Source organism: Colletes latitarsis, chromosome 4 (assembly GCF_051014445.1).
Source record: "Colletes latitarsis isolate SP2378_abdomen chromosome 4, iyColLati1, whole genome shotgun sequence".
NCBI classification, from domain to species: domain Eukaryota; kingdom Metazoa; phylum Arthropoda; class Insecta; order Hymenoptera; family Colletidae; genus Colletes; species Colletes latitarsis.
This window is the reverse complement of record NC_135137.1, coordinates 35085616-35111386: the sequence shown is the minus strand read 5'-3', so window position 1 is coordinate 35111386 and position 25771 is coordinate 35085616. Positions and strand designations below refer to the sequence as shown.

The 25771-nt window shown below is 40.6% G+C and overlaps 2 protein-coding genes across 8 annotated transcripts in view; both read left to right on the top strand.

Annotated features, from left to right (window-relative positions):
* Positions 1–17271, top strand: part of Ubce2h (ubiquitin conjugating enzyme E2H) — a 57294-nt gene extending 40023 nt beyond the window's left edge. For all 3 annotated transcript variants that reach the window (XM_076764340.1, XM_076764343.1, XM_076764341.1), the window contains 3 exons: positions 12755–12922; positions 13074–13202; positions 14802–17271. In XM_076764340.1, coding sequence (XP_076620455.1) covers positions 12755–12922; positions 13074–13202; positions 14802–14938 — 434 coding nt within the window. In that variant the 3' untranslated portion in view covers positions 14939–17271. The remainder of the gene's footprint in view (positions 1–12754; positions 12923–13073; positions 13203–14801) is intronic.
* A 6494-nt stretch (positions 17272–23765) lies between these two features.
* The window catches only part of LOC143341310 (inositol 1,4,5-trisphosphate receptor-like), a 52996-nt gene continuing 50990 nt past the window's right edge, over positions 23766–25771 (top strand). For 3 of the 5 annotated variants that reach the window (XM_076764157.1, XM_076764156.1, XM_076764155.1), the window contains exon 1: positions 23766–24357. The gene's annotated coding sequence lies outside the window, so the exon portion shown is untranslated. The remainder of the gene's footprint in view (positions 24358–25771) is intronic. The other 2 variants (XM_076764158.1, XM_076764159.1) reach the window with 2 other exon arrangements.

Sequence of the window (25771 nt, the reverse complement as noted above, 5' to 3'; positions counted from 1 at the left end):
TTTTCATCTCGAACGATACGATACATTGTGTAATTTTTATTTCTTCTTGGAGGAATAATAGACAACTACAGCTTGATTCGAAGATATAAGAATATAGAGTACAAAATATCGAGAAGGGTAGTTTTCTAGAATTTAATTCTTCATTTAGTGTCTTCTAGAGTCCATTGTCTGATTCAAGCGGATAAAAATCGTAATACTCGTGTTTTACAAAATCCAAAAAGAAAAGTATCTTTGGAGCCCCTTCTACACTCATTTATACAATAAAAAAAAAAATCTGAACGATGATCAAGTCGAATGATTGACTCTCAGGCGTTCTGCAGGTTGACCAATCACGAAATCCGTCGAAGGGCTCGGAAGCTCTGCTCTCGAAATTCGGGACACCCCTTATCACTAATTTAAGTATGGCTGACTACCAGCGATAGCCTGATCTTTGGGGTACGCTTAATCCCTCGCAGGAAAAATGGAGGAAAGTCGAAGAATAGGGTAATACGCCTCTTCTGGGAGTTGTCTGTATTATTTTGGACCCAACTGAAGATTGAATTTTAACTTATTTATGGACGAATTAAAAGTTAAAGCGTACGTACAACCGATGAATAGAAAGGCTGTGTCGTGTACTAATTTACTTAGAAAACGAGAAGAAAGAGTCATTACCGTGCTCATCCTGCTAGGTGACAGAGGAAAGTTTCAGTCGAAAAACGCGAATGAATATAAATTTAGCGATCTGATGCAACCAGAGACGCCATTCGGAACAAAGCCATCGACAGATCGGTCGATGATCGACTGCTTCGTTAATATTTACTACGTGCCAATAGCAGTTTGTGTGTATTGCCCAGTCGATCGGTGGTTGCTCGACATTTTTGACAGAAAAGAAACGCAGCGTCAGTTTGAGTATTACGCCGAGTAATCGACAAATATATACGTTTCTGTACAAGCGAATACCGTTCGCCGCGTCGGCCATCGACGAACAGTCGATAGTATTCGCCAGGCGTAACGTGTGATGTCATTTTGTGTCGTAATTTGAAAACATATTGTTGACGCGCCTCTGTCCGATTTAGTGAATACTGAACAGGTTACGCCCGTGTACAGGGTGGTCTTAGAAACTGGTATCGCAGCTCTTCTCCAAAGGGAGACACGAAAAACTGACGCAGGAAACGGTTGATTTCTCGTTGCGTAAGTCGTTTTCTGCACACAAAAGATAAGATCGTTAAAAACGTAATACTTTCCGAGATATTTCATATTTCGTTCGATCCTCTCGTTGATATTGTATTTATCGTAATAAATTACGTGTCAGGTAAACGTTTCATTCAGTTTACGATTGATTTACATCTCACGTGCTTTTCCTTTTCAGATTTTTCTCGTTAACCGTGTCCGGGATTCTTAGAAACGTATCATAATGGGTTTTGCTAACAACGAGAAAGTTGTTCGGCACTATATGTAAATACGAGGCTTAGAATTGCTCGGCCGTGTCCGCTGCATAACTTAGAAATGCAATAAAAAGCGTAAAGAAGCGAGTAATAAAATGTGTAAATGTTTATGGCGGAAGGTTTGAACACAGTGGTCCTGGTAGCGTGCGTATCGGGAACATGATTACGCCTCTGGACTTATTAAAAATTCCAGGAGCACTTGCAACGTACATTCAATGAGCTCCGTACTTTGAAACTGTGGAGGAAAAGGTCATAATTAAAGTCCATTTAGCTGTTTCTATTCAATCATATTAAAAGACACGCGTATACTCAAACGTTAAAAAATTCTCCATTGCAGTTAAAATATAGAATTTTAGAATTAATTACAATAAACGGGGATGAAAGGGGTGGTTCGATGCAAAATAACGAATTTTTCAAAACGCGTTTTCGATCAATTGTGTCACGACCATTAACCGAGCGACTTCGACGCGAATTTAAATTATTAAAATTATCACGGATGGTTCGTGCGTTCCATTTTCGTTACACGACGCGTGAAATATTGGTTTTAACGCGTGGAAAAGCCGAATTAACGACAGTTCACGTGGAATTCCGAGATTTTACATAACGAACAGGGGGTGAGGGGGGCAATTCGATATTGTATTTTCTGATATTCTGGCAAACCACCGCCGCGAGGGGTTCGCGAATAATGCCGATCGCGAATCGATCACCGTAACTGAAGCCAACCACTTCCTGTTTCCGTTTGGTTAAACCGTAATCGACCGTAGGATTATCTCCTATTCATTGGATAACTGTATACCCCCATCCCCCCATCTTCCCCCTGTCCCTTCGTATTTCCTTTAACCTCGAATCTCCAGGAATATTTTCTCGAGTACACTCGTTCCCTGACCGTTTAAGCTTCCAATCGGGATTACGTAATTCTAGATTCTTTAAATTCGCTAACGGCGATTTGATCCAGATAAAAGTTTCGAGTGACGTTGCGAGGGTGGAAAACAGAAGAGAAATCTTCGTGGAAGAAAATTGCGAAAATTCTTATTTAATAATCTTTCTTTAACGCAGATCTCGGCTGTGTGACGTCTTTACAATTTATATTTATCGTTCGAAACGTTATTCGTCAATTTTTTGGATCGAGATGAAAGTTTCGAGTGACACTGCGAGGGTGGAAAATAGTAGAGGAATCTTCGTGAAAGAAAATTGCGAAAATATTTATTTGATACTCTTTCTTTAACGCAGATCACGACTGTGTGACGTCTGTACAATTTATATTTATCGTTCGAAACGTTATTCGTCAATTTTTTGGATCGAGATGAAAGTTTCGAGTGACACTGCGAGGGTGGAAAATAGTAGAGAAATCTTCGTGGAAGAAAATTGCGAAAATTCTTATTTAATAATCTTTCTTTAACGCAAATCACGACTGTGTGACGTCTGTACAATTTATTTATATTTATTATTGGAAACGTTATTCGTCAATTTTGTTGTATTACTCCTTTTATTGTTTTATATCGTATATTCGCGAGATTGCGCTTATATTCGGTAACTAGTTTCTGCCCGCGGATATCGGTTAAAAAAAAAAAAAAAAAAAAAAACAACGGGTTAAAGTTTTATTTTTTTTTTTTTAATACTTTATCGTGTGCAAAGCCCGACACAAAGTGGTTTATACTGTAAATTTGAAAGCTGTCTGCAAGCGTACAATAGCTTACCGAAATATATGGAGCATTTTTCGATTTATGGCAGGGAACAAAACAGGTAACAAAATTATCTGAAAATACACTTTTGAGTGGCGTCGTTATTAAATAAATCCAACAATATCCATATTTCGATGGTAAAATGAAATTACGAAAACAACTGCCCTTACAAATGTGTTCCTCTATATAGGTTTTTTGTACCGCTCTGGACGCTGATTTCCTTTATTGTATGTTATCGAGTTTTGTGATTTCGTTCGGGTAAATTCATATTTTAGCTATACGCGGAGTTTCAACTAAATTAATTCTATAAACAAGATATTCTGTTCGTCCAAAGGCTAGAATAATATCGTTGATTCATGTATGTTAAATGGATTTCATAGAAATTTTATCGTTTCTCGCGGGAACCAGAACGTTCGGTGAGTCGAACGCGAATAAATGAAGATGGACGGTATTTGTTCGGCTCCTTGGGGATGTTTGTTGTTTCTGATAAAGATCGAGAGCCGTTTTAAAAGCGTCGATTCCCGATACTCAATTAATTCTTGGGTAAATTGGTCACGGTCGTCACGCGATTCCCCGATAAACCGGTCGATAAATGTGTTTTCAATCGACGGTGGTTTTCACCCTTAACCGGCGGGGGCTCGTTAAATTTTTTAACACAGAGACTGTGCTCGTCGATTCACGCAGGGGGAAATCAATGTTCTTTCCCCCGACCCCGCGATACGAGATAAATTGTCGCGAAAAATGTTTTCTCGTTTCGCGGTTATCTTTATTAAACGACGACGCGTTCGTGCTTCTGGCGATTCCCTGTTAATTTGACCCAGTTGGGAACCCCCGTCGAATACTCTGGCGAGAAAACCGATGCGTTGCGCGCGGTAATTTATTTTACTTTTCCCTTGTTTATTGATACTGGAATGCTCGGAGCACATAACTTGGAAATTATTAAAATATCTTTCTCGACGCATTAATATTTAAAAAACTATAGAATCTATCGATTTCAAATTTTGTACACACGTGCACGCGTGCTTATAGGGGTTGTGTAATTTTTTTCGGGCATCAACGATTGCTCGTTCTCGAGTCGTACAGGATTGAATTTTTCATTGAATTTATTACGATCGTCGATACTTTTTAGAGCTTTTCTTTTGTATAACGAGAATTCTGAATTTGTTGTTGAATTCGTCTTGGTTATAAAACAATTCCTAGCAATTCTCTCGGCCCCCCCCAACAGAGACGCCATAGCAGAGGCGACTTATAAGCTAAGTGTGTCACCTGACTCCCTGATGCGAAACGTCGGAAAGCTTTTTCAAAAGGACGCAGCTTATACCCGGAAGCTTCAAGCATTAGCAGCTGGAAGAACCCCGGGAAAGTTTCGAATATCTCATTTGACTCACAATCTGGAAGCAGTTTTCGAGTCTGTGTTTTAATACTCTGACTGCAACAGTACTTTGGTTCCCATAAGATTTGCCTGGTCTTCCATAAATTCTTTTACTTGTCAATTAAGTGAAACAATTATTTAACGAACACTTAAGTTAAAAAATAAGTGGTTGAATCTACTAAAACGATATTTAAAAAATTATTGTTTACCAAGGATATTTAGACACATTTATTTTCTATGTTACTGTTTAAAAGCAATGACTACAATTGTGAATAAATTTTAATAAAATAGTTCATCTTATTTAAAATGGCTAATGTAAAAAAAAAATTGAAATTCTTTTTGAAATGGTAAAAGCAATCGATAGAGATGATATGCAATGGAATAAAATATTTTTTACTTTGGTGCCTCAGATATTTTCTGGACCCCCATTGATGCCATTTAGGAATCGTACATTTTATTTTATCATCGTCATTATTATATACAGGGTATTCGACCACCCCTGGGAAAATTTTGAGGGATTCTAGAGGCCAAAATAAGACGAAAATCGAGAATACTAATTTGTTGATGGAGGCTTTGTTAAAAAGTTATTAACGTTTAAAGTTATGCTCGTATTGAATTTTTTTCTCGAAAATGCGTAGGATTTCAGGGGTATGTCTAATGACCAAAAATGACTGTAATTAACCCCTGCAACTGAAAATAATTTTTTTTGAACGATTCGAAATTTTTTAATTTTGTCGAAAAATTTTACACCTTTTTGAATTTTTTTCTCGAAAGTGGGTAGGATTTCAGGGATATGTCTATTCACCAAAAATGCTTGTAATTGACCCCTGTAACCAAAAATAATTTTTCCAGAACGATTTGAAATTTTTGAATTTAATTGTTAATAACTTCTTAACGAAGCCTTAATTAACAAATTGTAATTCTTGATTTTCGTCAGTAAAATTTTTCCCAGGGGTGGTCGAACACCCTGTATATTGTATCTAAAACACTAGCTAAAATTTTCACGAAAAATTACATTGCACAAATGGTACTTCGATGCTTCTATGTTTCCCCTCACTCAGGCGTTTGCGTGTTAATTTACAGTAGCTCTCAGCTTTGTCACCAGTAACTCTTCCCTTTGCCTACTCGCGTTACGGGCGAGGTATTCGTTCGAATTTTACCACCGGTGTACCGAGTTTCAATTTTGCTCGTATTTCGGGACCCGCGTTCGAACGATCCGACGCTAACGAGTACGAACAGGAAAGGCACGGGGAGGGGGTTGGAAGGACGAGGCTCGATGAAGTTGCAACGCTAGGAATTAACTTCGCCCGGGTTGCATTCCCCTGTAGCTCCGATTCCGCGTGGATATCGATACTTTCACCGTGAATCCGCGCGTCGGTGTTTCTCGCGTGCGTGTACGCACAGGTGGGTCACGTTTCTCGCCTGCGTCTCCACCGACGTGTGTAATGCGCGTTTCCAACGTCACGTGCGCGTGTGCGTTTCTTTTAAAAGAAAGTAAAACCGCAAAAGAGCAGGAGAATCAATTGATTTTAATATTGATTTCATAACTGCTTAAAATAATTTGTATTACTCAGTACACCTAATGATATTGTGTAATATATGTCAATGTAATTATTTGAAAATTTATGCAATCCATTGGTTCATTATTCTTTAAATGCTTTGAGGGAAAGTTTGTTTGCATTTAGGGTTAATAAAATAAATAGATCGTGGCCACTTTTGGGAACACTGAGGTAGAGAGTAAAATGAATGGATTCTGTTATCATTACCATTTTTACTGATTTAGTTAGATGCTTACAAATTAAAAAAAAGAAGTAATTTTGGCGTTAAAACGTACGTTGGGACTGTATTTTCGATTGATTTCTTAATTTACGAGACTTAGTAGTATCACAGACGAGGTATACGAGTAGACCTTTCAGCTTATGGACTGAAAGTGGCCTAATCTGACTGCCATACCGACCTGAAAATCCAGAGATGATTTTAGCAGCCATCTTCTCATGGATGGCGGTCAGTTGAGAATCTATTCACTGAATTAGTATTGATAGGCAAACAGCTGTAGTGAATACGTAAATACATGTGAATTGACTATGGAAGGGATTGAAATTCGTTTCTAAATCTGTTGGTAATGTTGTGAATGACACGAAAATGGTAATGAGGTTTCGAGACCCTATAAAAATGGGCCGAAAAAATACATTGGGTGAAAGATCTACTCGTATACCTCGTCTCTGACAATACTCTAGAATCTTTGATGAATCAATGAGAATCAAAACTAACCTAGCGAAGAAGCTCTATATTTATGGTGATCTATACAAAGCGGATCGCAGCCATTTGCTAATATTTAGTTTTTAATTAATAATTGCATTACCCAGCTAAGAGTGATACGATTATTAATTAAACGCTAAATAATATTACCCAGGTCTCACCACGTGGACCCCACCCTAACCGATTCCCAATCACCCTCCATTAATAAAGGTCTTCTGTTGGTCGAAGAAGAAACAAACGAAAGTGCAACTAATGAAAGATGCATAACCAACGAAGAGAATTGAAAGGATTTTCAACAGAATTTGTCTTCAGATAAAAATAACCTATCTAACATAATTGCTAACCAAACACCTGCGTAACTATAAATCTAAATTCGTTTATTATATCAAGAAACAATTCTAAATTCGCAGCTATTAGCTCGGTGTCACCCACGATAGAATAACTTTTCTATCGTGGGTGACACCGATTACCAGGTCTCACCACGAGGAGGTTGCTGCGAGTGGAGACCCGAAGGGAGATAGATGGAATCCAGGTTCCATCGATCTCCCTTTTACATCCTTAGAAACTAGATTAGCCATGCCAAGTAATTATTTTGTTTAAAAGAGGGACGAAGCTAAATTGTGGGAGACGCGACACGACGCGATGCTGAACCGTGCAGCAGATCTTCGGATCGAATCGACACTACCCTTGGTAGATTGATTTCTATTTCTAGAAATCGATCTATCATTGGCAGGCGACTAGATCTTTCGGACAAACTGGACGGCCGATCACATGTTTCGTTCGACGAAACAGCGGTGACCGAAGCAAGAAACGAGAGAACGAGTCGAGAGAAGCTACTTGTTAAATAATTACTTGGCATACGCAGATACACTAGAGACTTAAAATTAACGTCGAAGCTCAAGTCTAGTCAAGTTAAAGCTAAAATTCGGACGATAGAAGGAAACAAAGTTCCTTGAATGTTGTACCAAGCAATTATATGGTTAAAAAGAGGGATGAAGCTAAATCGTGGGATACGCGACGCGACGCGACCCGATGCTGTACCGTGCAGCGGATCCGAGGATCGAACCTACTGCCCTTGCTAACTCGATCTCAACAAGAAAACAGAGAACTGCAACCCCGAATCGAGGTCTCCATTTCTCCAACGCAACCCGCCGGGAGCCCGAAGGACCCGACTTAGGCTGTCTGACAAAGAGAGAGTACCTGAGACAGAGTCGACTTCCGCTGGAAGGTATGCGTTTCCGCAGAATACGGAAACTCCACACCTTCCAGCGAAGTGCCATTTTCCCTCAATCAAGCTTACCAAGGGAAGGCGATTAGATCTTTCGGACCAGATACACGGCCGATCACATGTTTCAATCGATGAAACAGCGGTGACCGAAGCTAGGAACGAGGGAACGAGAGAACGAGAAGCTACTTATTGAATAATTGCTTGGTACAGACGCGGAGATACATATAATAAAGAAATCTTCGACGTTAATTTTAAGATTCGCGACAAAGCTTAAATCTAATCGACTTAGAATTAAATGTCCCTCGGCGGTTGTGGCGTTTTACTTCGATGTCCCTGCGAATAATCTGAAACTAAAATTGATACATATATTAGTGACATACGAAAGGGAATTTAATAAACACCATGCAAACTAGGCAAAGCGATGGAATAATTTGTCGTGTTGATGTACCTAAGAGTGAGAATCTATAAGAATCTCGATGTTAGACCTACCTAAGGAAATGTACAAAATTTACACATGATACAAACAAAGTATTCTACCTACACTTGCGTAACGAGAGTATAATATCGAAGTAAAATAACAAATGATTCCAGAATTATCCGAAGAACCATACAAATTTCAAAGACGAACAGAAACAAAGATCGAAAATCCAACGCAGAATTGAAAATCCAACGATGAAATCAAAGAGTGAAAATATCCAAGAATTAAATATCTATAACATTCTCGATGCTAGACCTACCTAAGGAAATGTACAAAATTTACACATGTTACAAACAAAGTATACTACCTACACTTGCGTAACGAGAGTATAATATCGAAGTAAAATAGCAAATGATTCCAGAATTATTCAAAGAACCATAGAAATTTCAAAGACGAACAGAAACAAAGATGGAAAATCCAACGATGAAATCAAAGAGTGAAAATACCCAAGAATTAAACGGAATATCTTAGCGAAATAGCACAAGAATAAAAACCTTATTCTAATTAGCGACATTAAAATCCATAAAATAGTAAGGAAAGAAAAATTGTACATGGGTTAACGAAATTCATAAAATAACATGCAAACAAAAATGGTATATGATTCACCACAATCATGCCAATTCAAAAAATAAGGTAGTAGTAGAAATAAAGAAGGAAAACATAATAATCAGATAAAACCGGACAGTCAAACAACATTGAATTATGACCAAACAAGTAAAATAAACTGGTTAATATGGTGATAATAATATAAATAAGTAAAGTGGGCTTACTACTTGTTGAGCATTAGTTACCATTACCAAGGAAGCAGCACCAGAGGTCCAGCTGTAACATAAGAAACGATTCGTAATTTAGCAAAAGCGTTGAACAGTTCCATAACGTTGAATTGGTATCAAACGACAAAATAGAAGTGGGGAGAGCAATTTTAAATAGTTCTTACCAGTGGTCATCACGGTCCGGCACTGGTCAGTAGTGGTCAGCAGTGGTCAGTAGTCGGATCTGCACTGGTCAGTAGTGGTCAGTAGTGGTCAGTTCTGGTCACTCCTGGTCCCCAGTGGTCAGCGCTCCTCGAATGGCCTGGCTTTGGCCCGCGAGACCCGGTTCCCCTGGATGCTCCAGGGGTACTGAAGAATTTGTCCAGCGGTAGTCTTCGAGTGGGGAAGTCGAAGAGTGGGGAGACAGTGTCAACGTGAAGAGTGAGGAACCGCTTGGTCTAGAGAACAACGCTATTTCGATTGGTCCCAACTCTTGACCATTTCTGGATCTTCACTGTACCGCTGATCTTGATGTCAACCTCACTGTTGACCACCAGTGACCATAAGCTAGTCATTGTTGATCATTGACCCATCAAAACCATTACGAAGATTAAAGCTTTACGAGGATCCCCTTACAATTTGATGCACGATCTTTTTAACATTTTGTACCACTTTGGAAGAGTGTATCTCATGTTATAAAACACTCATGGTACAGCGATAGCGTTCATCCTACTAGCGATAGGTCTATTCTTTACCTCGTTTATATGTAATAGGTATACATGGGTTGGAAAATAAAAATGCCTGGGCAGTAGAGACTCAAAATCGTATGCACTCACATTCGCCTTCTTTCTTGAGTTTCCGAAGCTGTCCAAAGCACCTAAGTTCACGTACACATGGCTGTGGATGGCTGTGGTAGTATTTAGGGATCACAATTCGGTATCGATAAAGGGAAGTTGACTTTCCAGCGCGGAACGTTGCGAAATTCCGCGTACTGTCGGCCTCTGCTTTGGTTGCCTGCCTTTTTCGGTCGTCCGGAGAACCCACCCTTTGACATCGATCCCTACTTGAATTCAGCGATTCCGCGAGCTTTCTCGTCCCCGGTACGGTCGTCGAAGGCCAGCTGCGTAGAAAAAGTCGCACGCGAGCCTCCGGTGCGTTTTGCAACACGGCGTCAACCGTGCCACGATAATTATTATCATTCCCTCTCCGCTGTAATCAGCGTCCCTCTACGCTGTTCCATCTTTCCCGCGCGACTGTTAAATTTGTACAGCGTTAATTGATTATCGTTCGTTACGTTATTACCCGTAATTTCATCGACGGACCGACTGGCGAACGAATATTCGCAGACGGATAGTAATCCGTGGCCGGCGTAGTCTCTGCATATTGATGCTCGAGGGCTTTTCCGGTATCGGCGCAATCACGGTACGATAGATTGCCCGATTTCTCTGTTTCAATGATACTACGGTATTAATTTAGGTGAGCGGTGATTGTCGGTTATTAATTAATCGTCGTGAGCCGTATTATTGCTGCCCAGAGGTTCTGGCGAATACGGTGCAACCCATAAGCAGCGATAAATAAGTCCTCCGACTTAAATAGATCATTTAAAGATCGTGAAATTATTTCTGTAGCTTCCATACTATCCAATTGAGACTTCCGGCTCACAAACATTTAAAACATTCGAATGTATCGACTTACAAAATTTTTATTACCTATTAACACTAGGTTTACGGACACTCGTTATGCATATTTTTATTATAATTCGCTACGTTGACAGTTGCATTAAAATGCAGTTTTTTCTTTTAATTAGAGCATACATCCATATCATTACATTAATTCAATTCAACGTAAATTGCTAACAAATAATATTTATGAGTCCTATAACGTTAAGTTTAGAATTTGAATGCGTCAAATTGACGTGTACCGTAAATCTAGTGTTAATGTTATGAACAGCGCTATGAGATAGCAAGAACACTGTTTTTTCACAATGAAATCAAGAACAAATTAGATATTTAAGATTCTGAAGTCGCGTGAGACATTCCAGAGGTCCTGACAAATACGATGCAACCCATAAGCAGCGATAAATAAGTCCTCCGACTTAAATAAATCATTTAAAGATCGTGAAATAATTTGTATAGTTTCCATACTATCTAATTGAGACTTCGAGCTCACAAACATTTAAAACATTCGAAAGTATCAACTCACAAAATTTTTATTACCTATTAATGTCATTAGCAGCCCTATGAGATAGCAAGAACACTGTTTTTCACAATGAAATCGAGAACAAATTAGATATTTATGGTTCTGAAGTTGCGTGAGACATTCCAGAGGTCCTGACAAATACGATGCAACCCATAAGCAGCGATAAATAAGTCCTCCGACTTAAATAAATCATTTAAAGATCGTGAAATAATTTGTATAGTTTCCATACTATCTAATTGAGACTTCGAGCTTACAAACATTTAAAACATTCGAAAGTATCAACTTACAAAATTTTTATTACCTATTAATGTCATTAACAGCCCTATGAGATAGCAAGAACACTGTTTTTCACAATGAAATCGAGAACAAATTAGATATTTAAGATTCTGAAGTCGGGTTGGTCGTCCCAGCGTCGATTCCGCGGACTTCCGTTTCCGCGAAGACGCCAAAGTACGCCTGTCGGTGTCGTAAGCAATTTGTACGGAACAAAAGCGTACGATCGTCCCCGGAATTTGCATTGTTTGATATACCAGGAGCACTCCCTCGCGAAAGGAGAGCGGTTTAAGTAAGCTTCGATCCAAAAACATCCCCGTTTCCTACCCCCCACGACTTTGATGGATTCCTCCGCGGACAATGGAGTCGTTGTTCCTTCCTTCCTTCCTTCCATCCTTCCTTTCCATTTCCCGTCCCTTTTCCTGGGCGAAAGAACAACGCGTTACCCGGGTGTTTTACCGTTGAACGTTCCAGTTTCCTTCATCTATTCGCGATTTATGGCGCGGCCTCTGACTTTCCAGCCGCCCTGGAATACCTTGCCCGATAACTGTACCAGCAATTTCAATAATCGGCCCCAGAAATCGCCCGAGCGATATTACGTTTGCCTGAAAACACGTTAACTACGGGCGCCACGCGAATCCCCACCGTAGATTGGACGGTGATTGGGGACGATTGCACTGGCCCTTTCCGGTTTCTTCGGTGCCCATCTCATAATTACGCGACCAGACGTTCTGCGTATCGATGCATTTCGGTTCAACGAATTCGTGTTAAAAAAAAGCTGAAAACATTTCGAGTGAAAAAGTAGAAAACTCACGCGAAAATTTGCCTCGAACGTAATTTTTGCAGGGAGTTCTGGTCTCGTTGGTTCTGTGGTAAAGAATGAAAATAACACTATTTCACCCCCCTCGAAAGAAATGTACGGTTTGAGCTTTTTTTTTTAAATTCGTTCGTGGAAAGCAAATACACCTATTAATGCAATTGTTGTTTGTTCACCGAGCTACACGAGCGAAAATAAAGTTAAAAATACGAGTGAACAAACGTCGTTTCTCGTACAACGGCTACTAAATATGTTCGTACCACGTTGCAGCACCTTACGAGGGCGGAATATGGAAGGTGAGGGTTCACTTGCCCGACCACTACCCCTTCAAATCTCCTTCGATCGGCTTTATGAACAAGGTGTACCACCCTAACATTGACGAAGTCTCAGGCACGGTGTGTCTAGACGTAATAAACCAGGCCTGGACTGCCCTTTACGGTACGTATTTACGTATACTCGACCAGAATTCGTTGAAACGTTCTTGAATTGTTATCTAACAGAAAATTATCGAACGCGGCGCGATATCGTCGCTTTTAGGAAACGGTTCGACAGTGCAATTTAACTCGAACGATGTTCTTCTCTGTTGCAGATTTATCGAATATTTTCGAGTCTTTCCTGCCCCAACTGTTAACATATCCTAATCCAATTGACCCCCTAAATGGCGACGCCGCGGCCATGTATTTACATAAACCTGAGGAGTACAAGAAGAAAGTAGCAGGTGAGTTCGATGAACACGCGAGAGACTTTTGTACACGATCTCGATTTGTCTTGTTTGTAGAACTCATCTCACTTCGGTGATTGCCTTATTAACCCGTCGCCTTGTAACGATGAGTCACTATCGTCGCGCAAGATTATGCTACAAACGTGTTAACACGCACGACTCGGGCTCGTGGCGCCGTAGTATTGTTTCGCTGTCGTCGATGTTCAATCTCCGCGACGCGTGCACATGTGTAACGCGCGTGTTCGCGAATTAACGACTTCTTTTTACATATTTTCCACTTTGTATCTTGAATCTCTCAAATTGGATCGCCGTCTCTCACGATACGTTTAATCCTTCGGTGGTACACTCGCAATGAAAACTATCGATTGGAATTCTCAGAATATTATATTTTTAGTAAAAGATCGTCAAAATTCATTAGAATCAACATATCATCCTGGTACTTACTGATTTTCTTTACAAATTTCGTGACAAATAAACTCTTATTTCATCCACAACATGTTCTCTCTGTTTGCTTTTTACGCTTTGACTTTTCATATACAGGGTGTTCGACCACCCCTGGGAGAAATTTTAATAGGGGATTCTAGAGGCCAAAATAAGACGAAAATCAAGAATACCAATTTGTTGATGGAGGCTTCGTTAAAAAGTTATTAACGTTTAAAGTTACGCTCGTACTGAATTTTTTTTTCGAAAATGCGTAGGATTTCGAGGGTACGTCTAATGACCAAAAATGATTGTAATTGACCCCCGCAACCGAAAATAATTTTTCCAAAATGATTAGAAATTTTTTTTTCCGTTGAAAAATTTCACACCTTCTCAAATTTTTTTCTAAGAACTGGGTGGGATTTCGGGGGTACATCTGTTTACCAAAAATACTTGTAATTGACCCCTATAACTAAATATAATTTTTTCAGTATGATTCGACATTTTTTAATTTCGTCTAAAAATTTCAGTACCTACTCGAATTTTTTTCTAGAAACTGGGTGGGATTTCGGGGGTATGTCTATTCACTAAAAATGATTGTAATTGACCCCCGCAACCGAAAATAATTTTTCTAGAACGATTTGAAATTTTTGAATTTAATTGTTAAGAATTTTTTAACGAAACCTTCATCAACAAATTGGTATTCTTGATTTTCGTCTTCTTTTGGCCTCTAAAATCCCTCATTAAAATTTTTCCCAGTGGTGGTCGAACACCCTGTATGGGTGACAAGAGTTCCCCACTATGGAAGTAAAACAATTCATTCTGATATTGAAATTGAATAAATTTGAACAAAAGTTTAGCGAGGTTACGAAGATAAGTACCGAAGGCAAAATGTTATGCAGTTTACAATTGTCTGAAATCGAAATTTTGAAATTGTACGGTTTTGGTGTGGCAGTCAACGCGTTTGGTATAATCATTCGCGTTTGAGTAAACTAGGCTCGGAACGATTAACAGCCATTTTTCTAACGATAAGCTCTGTGCACAATCGCAAGGCAACGGGTTGATTGTCCCCTCCGACGTAAATTGTCATCGTTCGAAGCGACGACGTTATTTCCACGTAGAATATATCCGAGCGCATTAGCCACGGATGCAATTTCCTTCTTGATTTCTCGACAGATTACGTGAGGAAATACGCGACGGAGGAAGCGCTAAGGGACCAGGAGAACGGCGGTACCGGAAACGGGATGTCGTCCGATAGCGAGTCTTCGATGAGCGACTTCAGCGAGGACGAGGCACAGGACATGGAGTTGTAACCAAATATTTTACCATCCGTACCCATATCCTTAATCTCGATTCTCTGTAAACTCCGATCGCTCGTCCTACCAAATAGATGCTTACATTCGAACCTCCGGACCTCACTGTCGGTTTAGCCACGTGGCAACTCTCGTCACTAATCGTTTCGTAGAAACATTTAAAAAAAAAGAAAAAAAAAAAAGAGAAAAACGCGACCAGGTTGCCTGTCGATTATCGCGGGGTAAAAAGGAATGAACGACGAAGCATTGCGGGCAAAACGAGAAAAAAAAAGAAAACGAAAAATAGAACACGGAAGGAATTTGAATAAAAAAAAGAGAAAAAAAAAAGAAAAATACGATGCGTGAATACCGAAAAGAGAGAATCGCAGAATCGCTTTTGGAGTTCTCTTTACGCGAAGCGTCGTCGCTTCTTTGTTGAATCGAGAGAGAACCATTCGCTGGAATTCACGAGTTCGCTGTCGATCGACTGGGTGTTGATTTTTATTTCTTTTTTTTTTTTCAAATTACTAGCGTTCTGACTTCGGCATCGATCTGGACGGAACAATCGCGAATCATCGTCCACGTTTGACAAGCGATCGCACCGTGAAAACCATGTAACGAACATCCGTGCATTTCTTTTTTTCTTGTTTACTATTTCGGTTCCGGTTTCGCGCCATTTCGTTTGAAATATTCTTTTTTTTTTTTTTACTCTCGCTACCGTTCTTTCTCTTTCGTTTTTTTTTTCCTCGCCTCCGATGAACGTTAACACGGTGCACGAACACGATTTGTATTCCTTACGGGGTGTTGCAATGTCTGGGTACTCGTTATCTCCCTCCCCCTAATTAGCATCGTTTCGATTAAACGTTCGGTTCCTCGTATTTCGAAAATTCTTAACCGAGTTAACGACTCTTTTGTAAACGTCTGCGAGCAATTCTCGAGGACACGCCATGGCAGGGGCGACGATGTCGACACGAGAAAGACTCGTTTCGAACGATCGCCGAGTGAATTTCTTCCGATTTGTTGGCGTTTTTTTTTTCTTTCTTTTGAAGATAGTGGAAAAAGAATCGGTACTAGGTCCATCTTCCTTTGCTCTGTCACCATCCCTGAACGTTTCCCTCGTAGGGTGCAGCCACGGGAAAAGGCTTCGACAATAGTGTTGAAGACACTGACGAGTCTACGGTATAAACGGCGTTTAAGTAACGATCTAAATGTCGAGACGATCCAACCGCAGTTGAAGTCCGCCCGATCGACAATGTTCGGCAGAAGGAGAACGATCGAAGACTCGAGTCGATTTCGAACGTCACAAGACGACGGTGCGACGTTCTCAACGGAGTTGCGCCAGTATTCGGAGATGGACGTAGATTTAAATAACACGGGAGGAAGTAGAAGCGATTTGGACGCCACCGTCTAAACGGACGTCGCTAAATTTTATAAATCCCCACTCCTTATTTTATAAATCGTTTGGTGTAACACCGCTTGAACGCTAAATATTTTGCAATCGAGACGAGGATGACTCTGACGAGGACGATTTTAATTTCGCGTTTTACTTTTTATCGTTGGCGATTTTGATACGATAGATATTTTTTAGAGGCAGCTTTCCCCGACACGCGTTCGTGCAAATACACCGGTACCACGTGTCACTCCACCGATGGATCGTTTGTAAAAAAAAATCGGATTTATTTGGGGTGGAAAGAGAAGAGCGGGACGGGATCGTGGAGAAAATCGAAAAAAATATATAAATAAACGGCATGTGTATGGAAAAGGGTAGCGATTGCGACGGCTAATTGCGAAAAGAATAATAATAGAAGAGTATAACGATCGATGATACGTGAACATCGTGTAAACGAGAAAAACGAATTTGTACAAATCTTGGTGCACAATAATCTCTTTGTTTAGTTGTAACTTGCTTCAAATTGATCTCTCTCCTTTGCGTGATTTACGTGCATGCAATACGATCAACTATACGTACGAGTATAGACACCGGCGTTTTAGTGCCTTCTCAGGCAGGAAATTGTGCCTTAATTATATGGGTCTCTGTAAAAAAAGAAAAATAAGAAAAAAAAAAGAAATTGTCTCATTGGGTAAACATCGGTGAATACGACGAGCATTATTAACGAACGCAATCGAATCGAATCAATTGGGAAGATTACGAATTAAACGTAGCGTGTGATTTTTATTTTCGAATATAGGTGTAATGTTAACGAAAAAAGATAAAAAATGAAAAAAAAAAAAAAATAAATAGAAGACGACAAGGATCGTCGGGCTGTCGAGACGATCGTTCGTGTATTTTTTCGGGAGTACGATTCGTAAAACGCGAACAAGAATGAGAAATACTTCCACCAAAAAGAGAAAAAGTTTGTAAGACAAATTTCTCGTCTGTATTTCGCGGCAGGTTCACTCCTTAATTTTTAACGAATGAATTTATTATTATCGTTCTATTATTATTCATACACGGGCGCGCCTATCGTATCTGCTCTCGCAAACACGTTTTCGCGCGCCTTGTCTTTTCGTACGCGCGACAAATTATGCTCGTTGTCGGAAGAATTCGCGTATCGCGTCGAGACACCCCCCCCCCCCCCCCCCCCCCCCCCCGAAGAGGTTCATTTTATTTATTGTACGTTTTTTTAACCCCCGATATCAGGGGACGAACGATGGTCTTAAAAAAAAAAAAAACTCGTAATTACGATAGCCGCGCCCCTGAATTTTAATCGTTAGAATTTTTTTTTTTTTCCTTTTTATTTAAGGAAAATCGACGTTCGCGCGAAGGCGAACGTCGTTCAGAATTTACATTATTTACGATTATTTAAGACGTACTTTCATGGATTTTTGGTATGATTCGCAGCGGGCTCTATCCGTTGGTGAAGTGTATAGCAATATGTATTTACTAATTAGAGAAATGGTTATTAAAATGGAGTGAAACCAACATCGGCGTTTGTATGGCTTATTGGGCATCCCCGAGTGCCTCAACGACGTCATTCTCAGGCCACTGTAACAAGCATGTAAAGTTTTGTTGTTCCGTATCGTTTCTTGTCACATTTTACTTCTTTCTTTTCCGTCTCTTTCTCCGTCGTGTCGTCCGTCAGCGATGCCCGCGCATCTTTCGAGGTTCCATGGCGTAGAACGGCACAGAGAGGAAAAACGATGCGCAGAAAGACATAGCAGTTCGTTTAGAAAGCCTGTTTGTAATTCCTAGCAATAATTCGTGGCAGTTTCTCTTAGTTTATTATCTGTGCCCGGTATCTTTCCGTGAAACGTTCTCTTTACTTCGAAGTTAAGTTGGTGTAGTAGCTTTAATACGTTTCATTAGGATTCTTAGCGCGTCTCCAGGCATTATCTCTTTTAGACCTCGTCGTGAGCGAGTGAACCAAAACAAAAAAAAAAAAAGAAATAAATCGAGACTTGCGTTTTTTTTTCTTCGTAGTATACAGTGATTGGAGGTAAAGTCGTATTCACAGATCTCACATTATTTACTTTTATACATGTAACATAGGATTATCGATTTAATTATTATATGTTATTATTGATCGTATTCGCACAACTCTATTATGTATATGGTTTTACTAACCGATTGTTTAACCAATTGAAAAAAAAAAGGATAGTTTTAATAATCATTTTTTATTTTTTTGCAAATGTTGTTTGTCTCACCTTACGTTTTATTTCATTACTTATATCGTACTACACGTTTATTTTTACAGTTGTCTTAGGACGATACGATTTTCGTTGATATCACGCGTCCATGCGTCCCTCGCTAAATCGCCTGCTCGTCAGAAACGATGAGAATATAAGTATCAGACGTCCTCTGCTCTACGGTAAACATTTTTTCATGTGTCACGCTAACATGTTCAATCTTTGCACAGAATTTCGGGCTGTCAGTGACAAAAGTTTGCAAGAAGGCGTAACCCCCGTGTCACCCGTGCTTCTTCCACTTGCGTACCCAATTGCGACCTTTTCATCCATAAAGCTTCGTGACGCAAGAGGCCATAAAAAGTATCATTTCCACAGCTGCGTGTGCGTATTAATTTTTCCGCCTTTCACCGCGACGCACGACGAAAACTTCCATTAAACAAATGCAAAGGAGTCGTTATCCGTTATCTCGAACAAAAGGTCTCGTCGATTTATTCTAACGGAGAAACGAGATACGTAAGTATACGTGGGACAACTCCAAAAGCTACCAGTGACGAGCAATGCCATTCGTCGGCCAAAGTGAGTGTTGGTTTTGTTAATTTTAAACGACGAACCAACCGGTCGAACTCGTCGAAAACGTTTCAACCCTCTATCATAAGTTTTTTAAATTAAGTTCTCGTCGAGCTGCACAACAGCCCCCCCTACGGAATCCACCGTTTCTGTTCGGGGCGGGAACAATTGTATTTCGGAATCGCGACGCGTCCGGGAACGTTTTTACAGATTCGCTGAAACGTTTCCGCGATCGTTCGCGATGTGGTCAACGAGGATTTCAAGCAAATTCCGAGACCGCGACTCGACCGACACGATTATTCCCGCCCCCACCTCGCGCCCCGTTGAGACGCGTTACTTTCCTCAAAATAATATTCCAGCAATGCGTTTAGATGCCGAGTTAGCGAACGGAAACCACTATCGAGCGATATAATAACCCACCTTTAGATAACTTTCATCGAGACAAGGAAATAGCAATATTTTTGCTACTCGTTCATAATACTATATCATCGATGTTATCTAATGTGTTAATGACGATGCCAACGTACGCATTCGCAATAATGGTTGATTAAAGCTATACAGATCTTATCGTTATTGTCCGATCGAAACGATCGAAGCTAGTTTTACACAAAATAACCCAACAACGATGCTGTTACGTGAACGGAGAATATATTTAATTCGATTCGCTTGCGCGCGTTCGATTCTTCCGTTGCAATCTAGTCGGGATTTTTCCATTGGCGAACGTTAAAGAAAATCCATTTTTACTTTCCGTCGATAAACTGTCGTGGCTATTGCGCGTGTACGAACGACCGCGATTGAAATTTAGCCCGCGAACGAGTCGAGAATCGTGAAATATATTCTCCAGTGTACGCCTGAAACATTGAAATACGCTGTAATATTTTGAGATTTGTAAGCGGTAGTGAATACGTTACGCGTACACCCTGGGATCGAGGGGATCGCGCGGGTAGCGAAAGTCGAGGAATTCTACCGATTCACGATCGTAAATAGCGATGCATAAATCCAACTAACCCTTTCACTGCGACGAGCTTGCACGCATGTACTTATTTATAACACTAAGGAATAAGTCGGAAGAGATACAGCGAACTCGCGTAATCGATCTAACGAGAAAACGATGGGCGATTATACTTTTACGACGTTTAAGGAGGTACTGCTGTCTGGACTGTCGATTTCACGGGCCTTTTTGTAATTTTTTTTTTAACGATAGATAGGCTGTTTTGCAACTGAGACTTTGTAGATATATTTATTCATCTTATTAGCATGTACAGTATTTTTTTCATGGAAAAATATTAAAAATCGTGGGAATTATAGCTTCTTATTTAATGGCTCTTTTGGAAAGGGTGCTCCAATGGCTTCCAGGATTCCAGATAATTTGAAATAGAGGGGGTTATCTTCATAAGGAAGGTTGTAGTTATAGCAGAAACTAGGGAGAAGTCAAAATCCTGATAAATAAAGAAATGGCGACGCTTCTTTCGTTTTTAGCGTATCAAAGAAAATAGTAAAACTCAATATTTTTTTAAATCTCTAGTTCCAGCTATAAAGGCGTGTCTGCTGAATATTCTCCCCAAATTTGAAGTCTATCGGTTTGCTAGATCTTGAAATATCGTGCAAGCCAGTTTAAATGCGTTTTTTTTAAACAAGAAGCTATAACTCTCGCAATTTCTAATATTTTTTGATGAAAAAAATACTATACATACCTATAAGACAAGTAAATATATCTGCAAAATGTCGCTGCAAAACAACCTACCTGTCGTTAAAAAAAAAAACACAAAAAGCCGAAGAAATGACAGCCTAGACAGCAATACTCCCTTGAGTCGGGGCAAGATCGGTCGATCGCTCAATGTGTCCCGCCCATGCTGGTTTCTACGACGAAATTGAAATTTGTAAACACCGGTTCGTTGTGTTTTGAACAAAGGGACGAGCCAACGTGGCATGAAGATGGAAATCTATCGTGATTCACGGTGGGGAAAGTGGCCTTGAGCCGGATTCGTTTTGCACCGATCGTGGCACATTTAATGCCAAGGGAGCAGGTGTTGCGACTCCGTTAATGAATGGCGGCTCCCATCCGCGAGAGCATCGGTTTTGCACAATACTTGCGCCCGCCTCCAGGCGTTCGTTATATCTTTTCTGACCGCTACAGCGCCACCATAGACACGCAATAGTAGTTTAACGCCGTGCACGAGATACTTTCTTAATTGTTTAATTATCCGTTGCAAAACGAAGCGGCCTGCCCCTTCGTTCGACAGGCGGCTATATCCGTGCACGCATGAACCGTGCGCGTACAGGAATTTTACAGCGGTGAAAGGGTTAATGTTACACATGTGATGAACGATCGGGAGACAGAAAGTGCACAATAACAAATTTAAAGGATACTGGAAGAACGATATTTTCATTTAGGCGTTTTCTAATTGGCGAGTCTTCGGTTTGGCGGCCCCCATGCACGGCGGCGGTTCGCCCGCAGGCTTACCCGCAGGTTTACCCGCAGGCTTACCCACAGGTTTGAGGGAGCAGTTCTGGTCCGGAAGTTCAAACAATACTTCTTCTGCCCTTTTTACTAAGTAATAAAAACTAAAATAGACATATTCGATAGTCTATAAAATATTTGCGTTCCCCGGACCGGATTACAGCCCCCCAAAAAAGACCAATAAGAGAGATCGTGCCCGCGGGTAAATCTCCAAGTATCTTTGCGCGTGCGTGGGAATTCAGCGGAGAAGGCGGACGTTTCGCTGACTTTTCACGGTCGTCCGAAAATATTCGATCCGCACCGGCTCGATCGGTCGTAAACGAGACCGAGGTCCGCGGGACTTGGAACTTACCGGTACGCGTCAGTAGAAGCATTCTTCGATGCATAGTGTGTAACGTTTAGTACTAACATTAAGATGCTGAAACATACGAAACGCGATTGTCATTGACTCTGCAGTAGGTCAGCCTATCACCTCACAATAATTTGCGATAGCTCGACGAACGAGCACGATAATAAGGAAGGTTTTAAATAAAAAAAAAAAAAAAAAACGCGTAGCCGGGCGAGACGTTCGCGTTCGACCCGAGCGAAATGTGTTCAGTTCAGTTTCTACGGAAACCGGAAAGTCGTAAATCCCGACGCGAAAAGCCTATTCGGAGTTCTGTGAAATCGATCCTAGGAGTCGTAGATCGCGCGAGTACTGCAGGGTTTACGGGGAATCGAGATGCTCGTTAAAAGTCAAAGTTAAGCTTTATACGATGAAAAATAAAATAAAATAAAACGGAGCGAACACACGAAGGGGAGGAACGTAGCGAAGGCATCTATGGAGCACTTGTTCAGAATTTCGAGAGCGACGAGTCGATTAGTAGTTAACGATGTTTTTGGGAACTGTGTCTACGTTCCACGCACGATCGTAAGATCGAATTATTGGTGTCCGTAGAGGTATATATATTTTCTTACTGCATAACGGTAATTAGCTCCGCTGCTTTGACACGTTAAGGCCTTAGTACATTAAAATCAGTTGCGCCGCTGTATACGCGGTGCCAGGAAACGAGGAACGACGATCGCGGAAACATAGATCCGCGTCGAATCGACGATCCAATCGAAAATTGAGAAACCTTCCTCGTCGAGATTCTAATTCGAACTGATTTAAGAAAACTAGAGCCTTAAGCTAGTTGTACAATTTCCTTAAGTACCTATTGTTTTAACGTATGGATTGTCTATATTGTCCGAGTGCTCGCGTTATTAAACAAACAAGGAGATGAACAATCTTCTTGGAAATCCAGGGACAAAAAGAATCGAGTGTCTGACGCACTTCAGTTTCTTTTTTTTTCGATTAAAAGAAACGTAAAAAAGAAAAGAAAGGATACAATACAAGTGAAATAGGTACGCGCAGAAGCAACGACGCGGCGTGCTTCTGTTAAAAATATGTTTCATGGATTTGTTAAGAATCACAAAATGTCTTTCTAGTTAGTATAGTAACGGTAATTAAGAACTCGCTGATTCCACGTTCTCATGGCTCATGGCGACACAATAAAGAATAACAATGAACACTACACTATAACAAAATATTTATTATAAATAAGATATAACAAATATAAAGGATAAATATATTATATTGAATTAATAATGATTGAACGAGATGAAATTTTTTGGTACAATAAAACGAAAAGATCAACGTCGTTGTGATTATTTCACCTACGAGATTCGTCGTATCCTGACATTTTCGTTTTATTTAGTTTATTTACACTCTCTCACATCGCAGTTATCGTTGCATACTATTCTTTTTATTTCCAAATATACTTTGTGCAGCTTATTCTTCTTTTAAAAGATAGTAAGCTACAAATTATTACATGAATTAGAATTTACCGCCAAAAGTGTTCTGTCGTACCAAGCGAGCATGCATTTACCCCGCAATTCCTGCACTACCGACGAATCTGCCATTTTCATTTTCCCACGTATTGCATCGCAAACAAAATCTCTAAACACAGCATTTTTCGTCTCTAAATACGTGATTTGTTAAGAATACTTTCGTTTATAATTCTCAATTCGAAATTATCTTTCCAATCGCTCGGTACATCACCGTGCGTACAAAGTACTTTCCGCGCGATCGATATAAGCAATTATTATTCATTTTTTAGATCGATCACCGAACAAATTGTGCGTGACAATGCGATTACGGGGACGAAAGCGTCGGAAATTGGGTGAGAGGTACAGAAAGATGCGACTCGATTGATCACTCGGTGACGCTCGGCCATATGTAAAGCCGACCGGATCCGAAGCCGTGTACCGTACACTCTGTCCAGTGCTCTCCAGTCGTGCCAGAACCACCGACCGACGCGCATCGTTCGTTCGTCGTTCGTCGTTCGCTGTCGTGTATACAGTACGTGCGTATCGGTGAATACACAGCGGCCGTGCTGTGCTCGCTCGTCGCCGCCGAAATTCCGACAGTGCATTTTTAGCCGATCCGTTCATGAATCGAACGTGAAAGACGTTCGAGTAATTTTGTGCGCGGAGAGATTCGTCGTGTCCGTGACACGTATTTAACGTGAAAGAGTTAACGAGGCGATACGCGGATCGTTCTTCATTTTTTCGCCTTTTTCCCCCCCGTAATTTTACATCGACGGGATACGAAACGTCCCGTCGACGCGTCGAAGCAATTTTGGCATCCTGTTCGTGGTTAGCGTTCCGGTGTTCTTGAACCGGTGCGATACCGCCTCGGAAACGATCCGACGATCGGCGACGTGAAGTGCACCGAAAGTGTTGTAACCGCACGGACGGCGAGGAAGTGAGTAAACACGTCTCTTTTTGTTTCCTCTTCTTTTTTCTCCTTTTCCTCGACGGAACGCCGATAGTGCAAAGTACAAGTTCCCTCGTGTTTTCGCCGCTTCGTCGTTTCTACCTTCGTTTCGGCTGCTTGACCGTAGCTTTTTCCGCGTTTCTTTTTTTTTCTTTTTTCTTTCGTTTCTTTTCGTCGGTCGTTCGCTTCCCGTGACGCAGTCGATCGTTTTCTGGCATCTCGATAGGTTAGCTTCAGCGTGGCGTGAATATGTATTAGAGAAAAACGCGTCGACAGATTTATTGGATTTATTACGCTTGCCCACGAGACGGGCGTTTTTCTTTCACGCTCGTCACGAGGGAAATGCACGTTTCGATCGCGGCTAATAGGAAGCTGTCCGTTGTTTTATTAGGCATCGGGGCGACTGGCTTTTTTCAACGGATACGTACATACATACGTGTTCGACGTTGGTTGTCGCGAAGTTCGTTTCTTTGGCGTCGAATCGCTCGAACGACGGTTTATTATTCGATGCGAACGGTTCGACAAATACGATTGTTCAGACTTGTACGATTCCTAATCGTCGCATTTTATTTATCTTCCCTCCCGCGTTCTTCGTCGCGATTATCATACGAGCGGCCGACAAACGTGGAAACGATGGAAATAGAGCGCGTAAAATAAATATCACGTTGCTGCACGTGAAATATCGCATTTTCTTCGTCGAAGGAACTTCAAAGCGATACAATTCTTTTTTCAGACTTCATATATTTAACATGTCGACTGCCATAGTAGTCACTGGTGACGGATACTTCGAACTTGCTTCGATCTGTTATTCGCTATTGAATTATCGAATATTTCTAATTTTTACAATTCGAATGAATGTCGAGTTAATGGAAGTTCTTTGCATGCGGCGTTTTACATTTTTCTGTGATAAAACGATTCTGTATTTTCGTTGATTTACTGTCTCGAGAATAATTTGTATTTTTAGGAATCGGTGCGATTAAAATACAAGTCTGATCGGAGAAAGGTCACAGATGAAGAAGCAGGATATGGAAATATTTTTCGTTCTTAATTCGTTAACTTTATTCTATCGCCATCCTTGACGAATCGAGGCGTTGCGTTATCGTGCAACGACGCTAATTAGTTACTGCCTATTCGCTAATGCGGTCTGATTTTATGTTAATATTAAATGTATTTTTCGAATTTCCTCGTAATATGTTTTACCGTGATTGTGTTGTCGGAAACCAGATGATACCTGAGAAGTTAAAACTAGATTCGATTTACCTGACCCAGGTACCTGAGCACTTACGAGATTCCCAAGGAGCATGAAGTTACTGGAGAGTAATGTTAGGTTAGGTTGAGAAGTAGCAATTTGTCATGCCTCGACCTTTCGTCTTGCTTTCTCTATTTATTGTATTTGTCATCT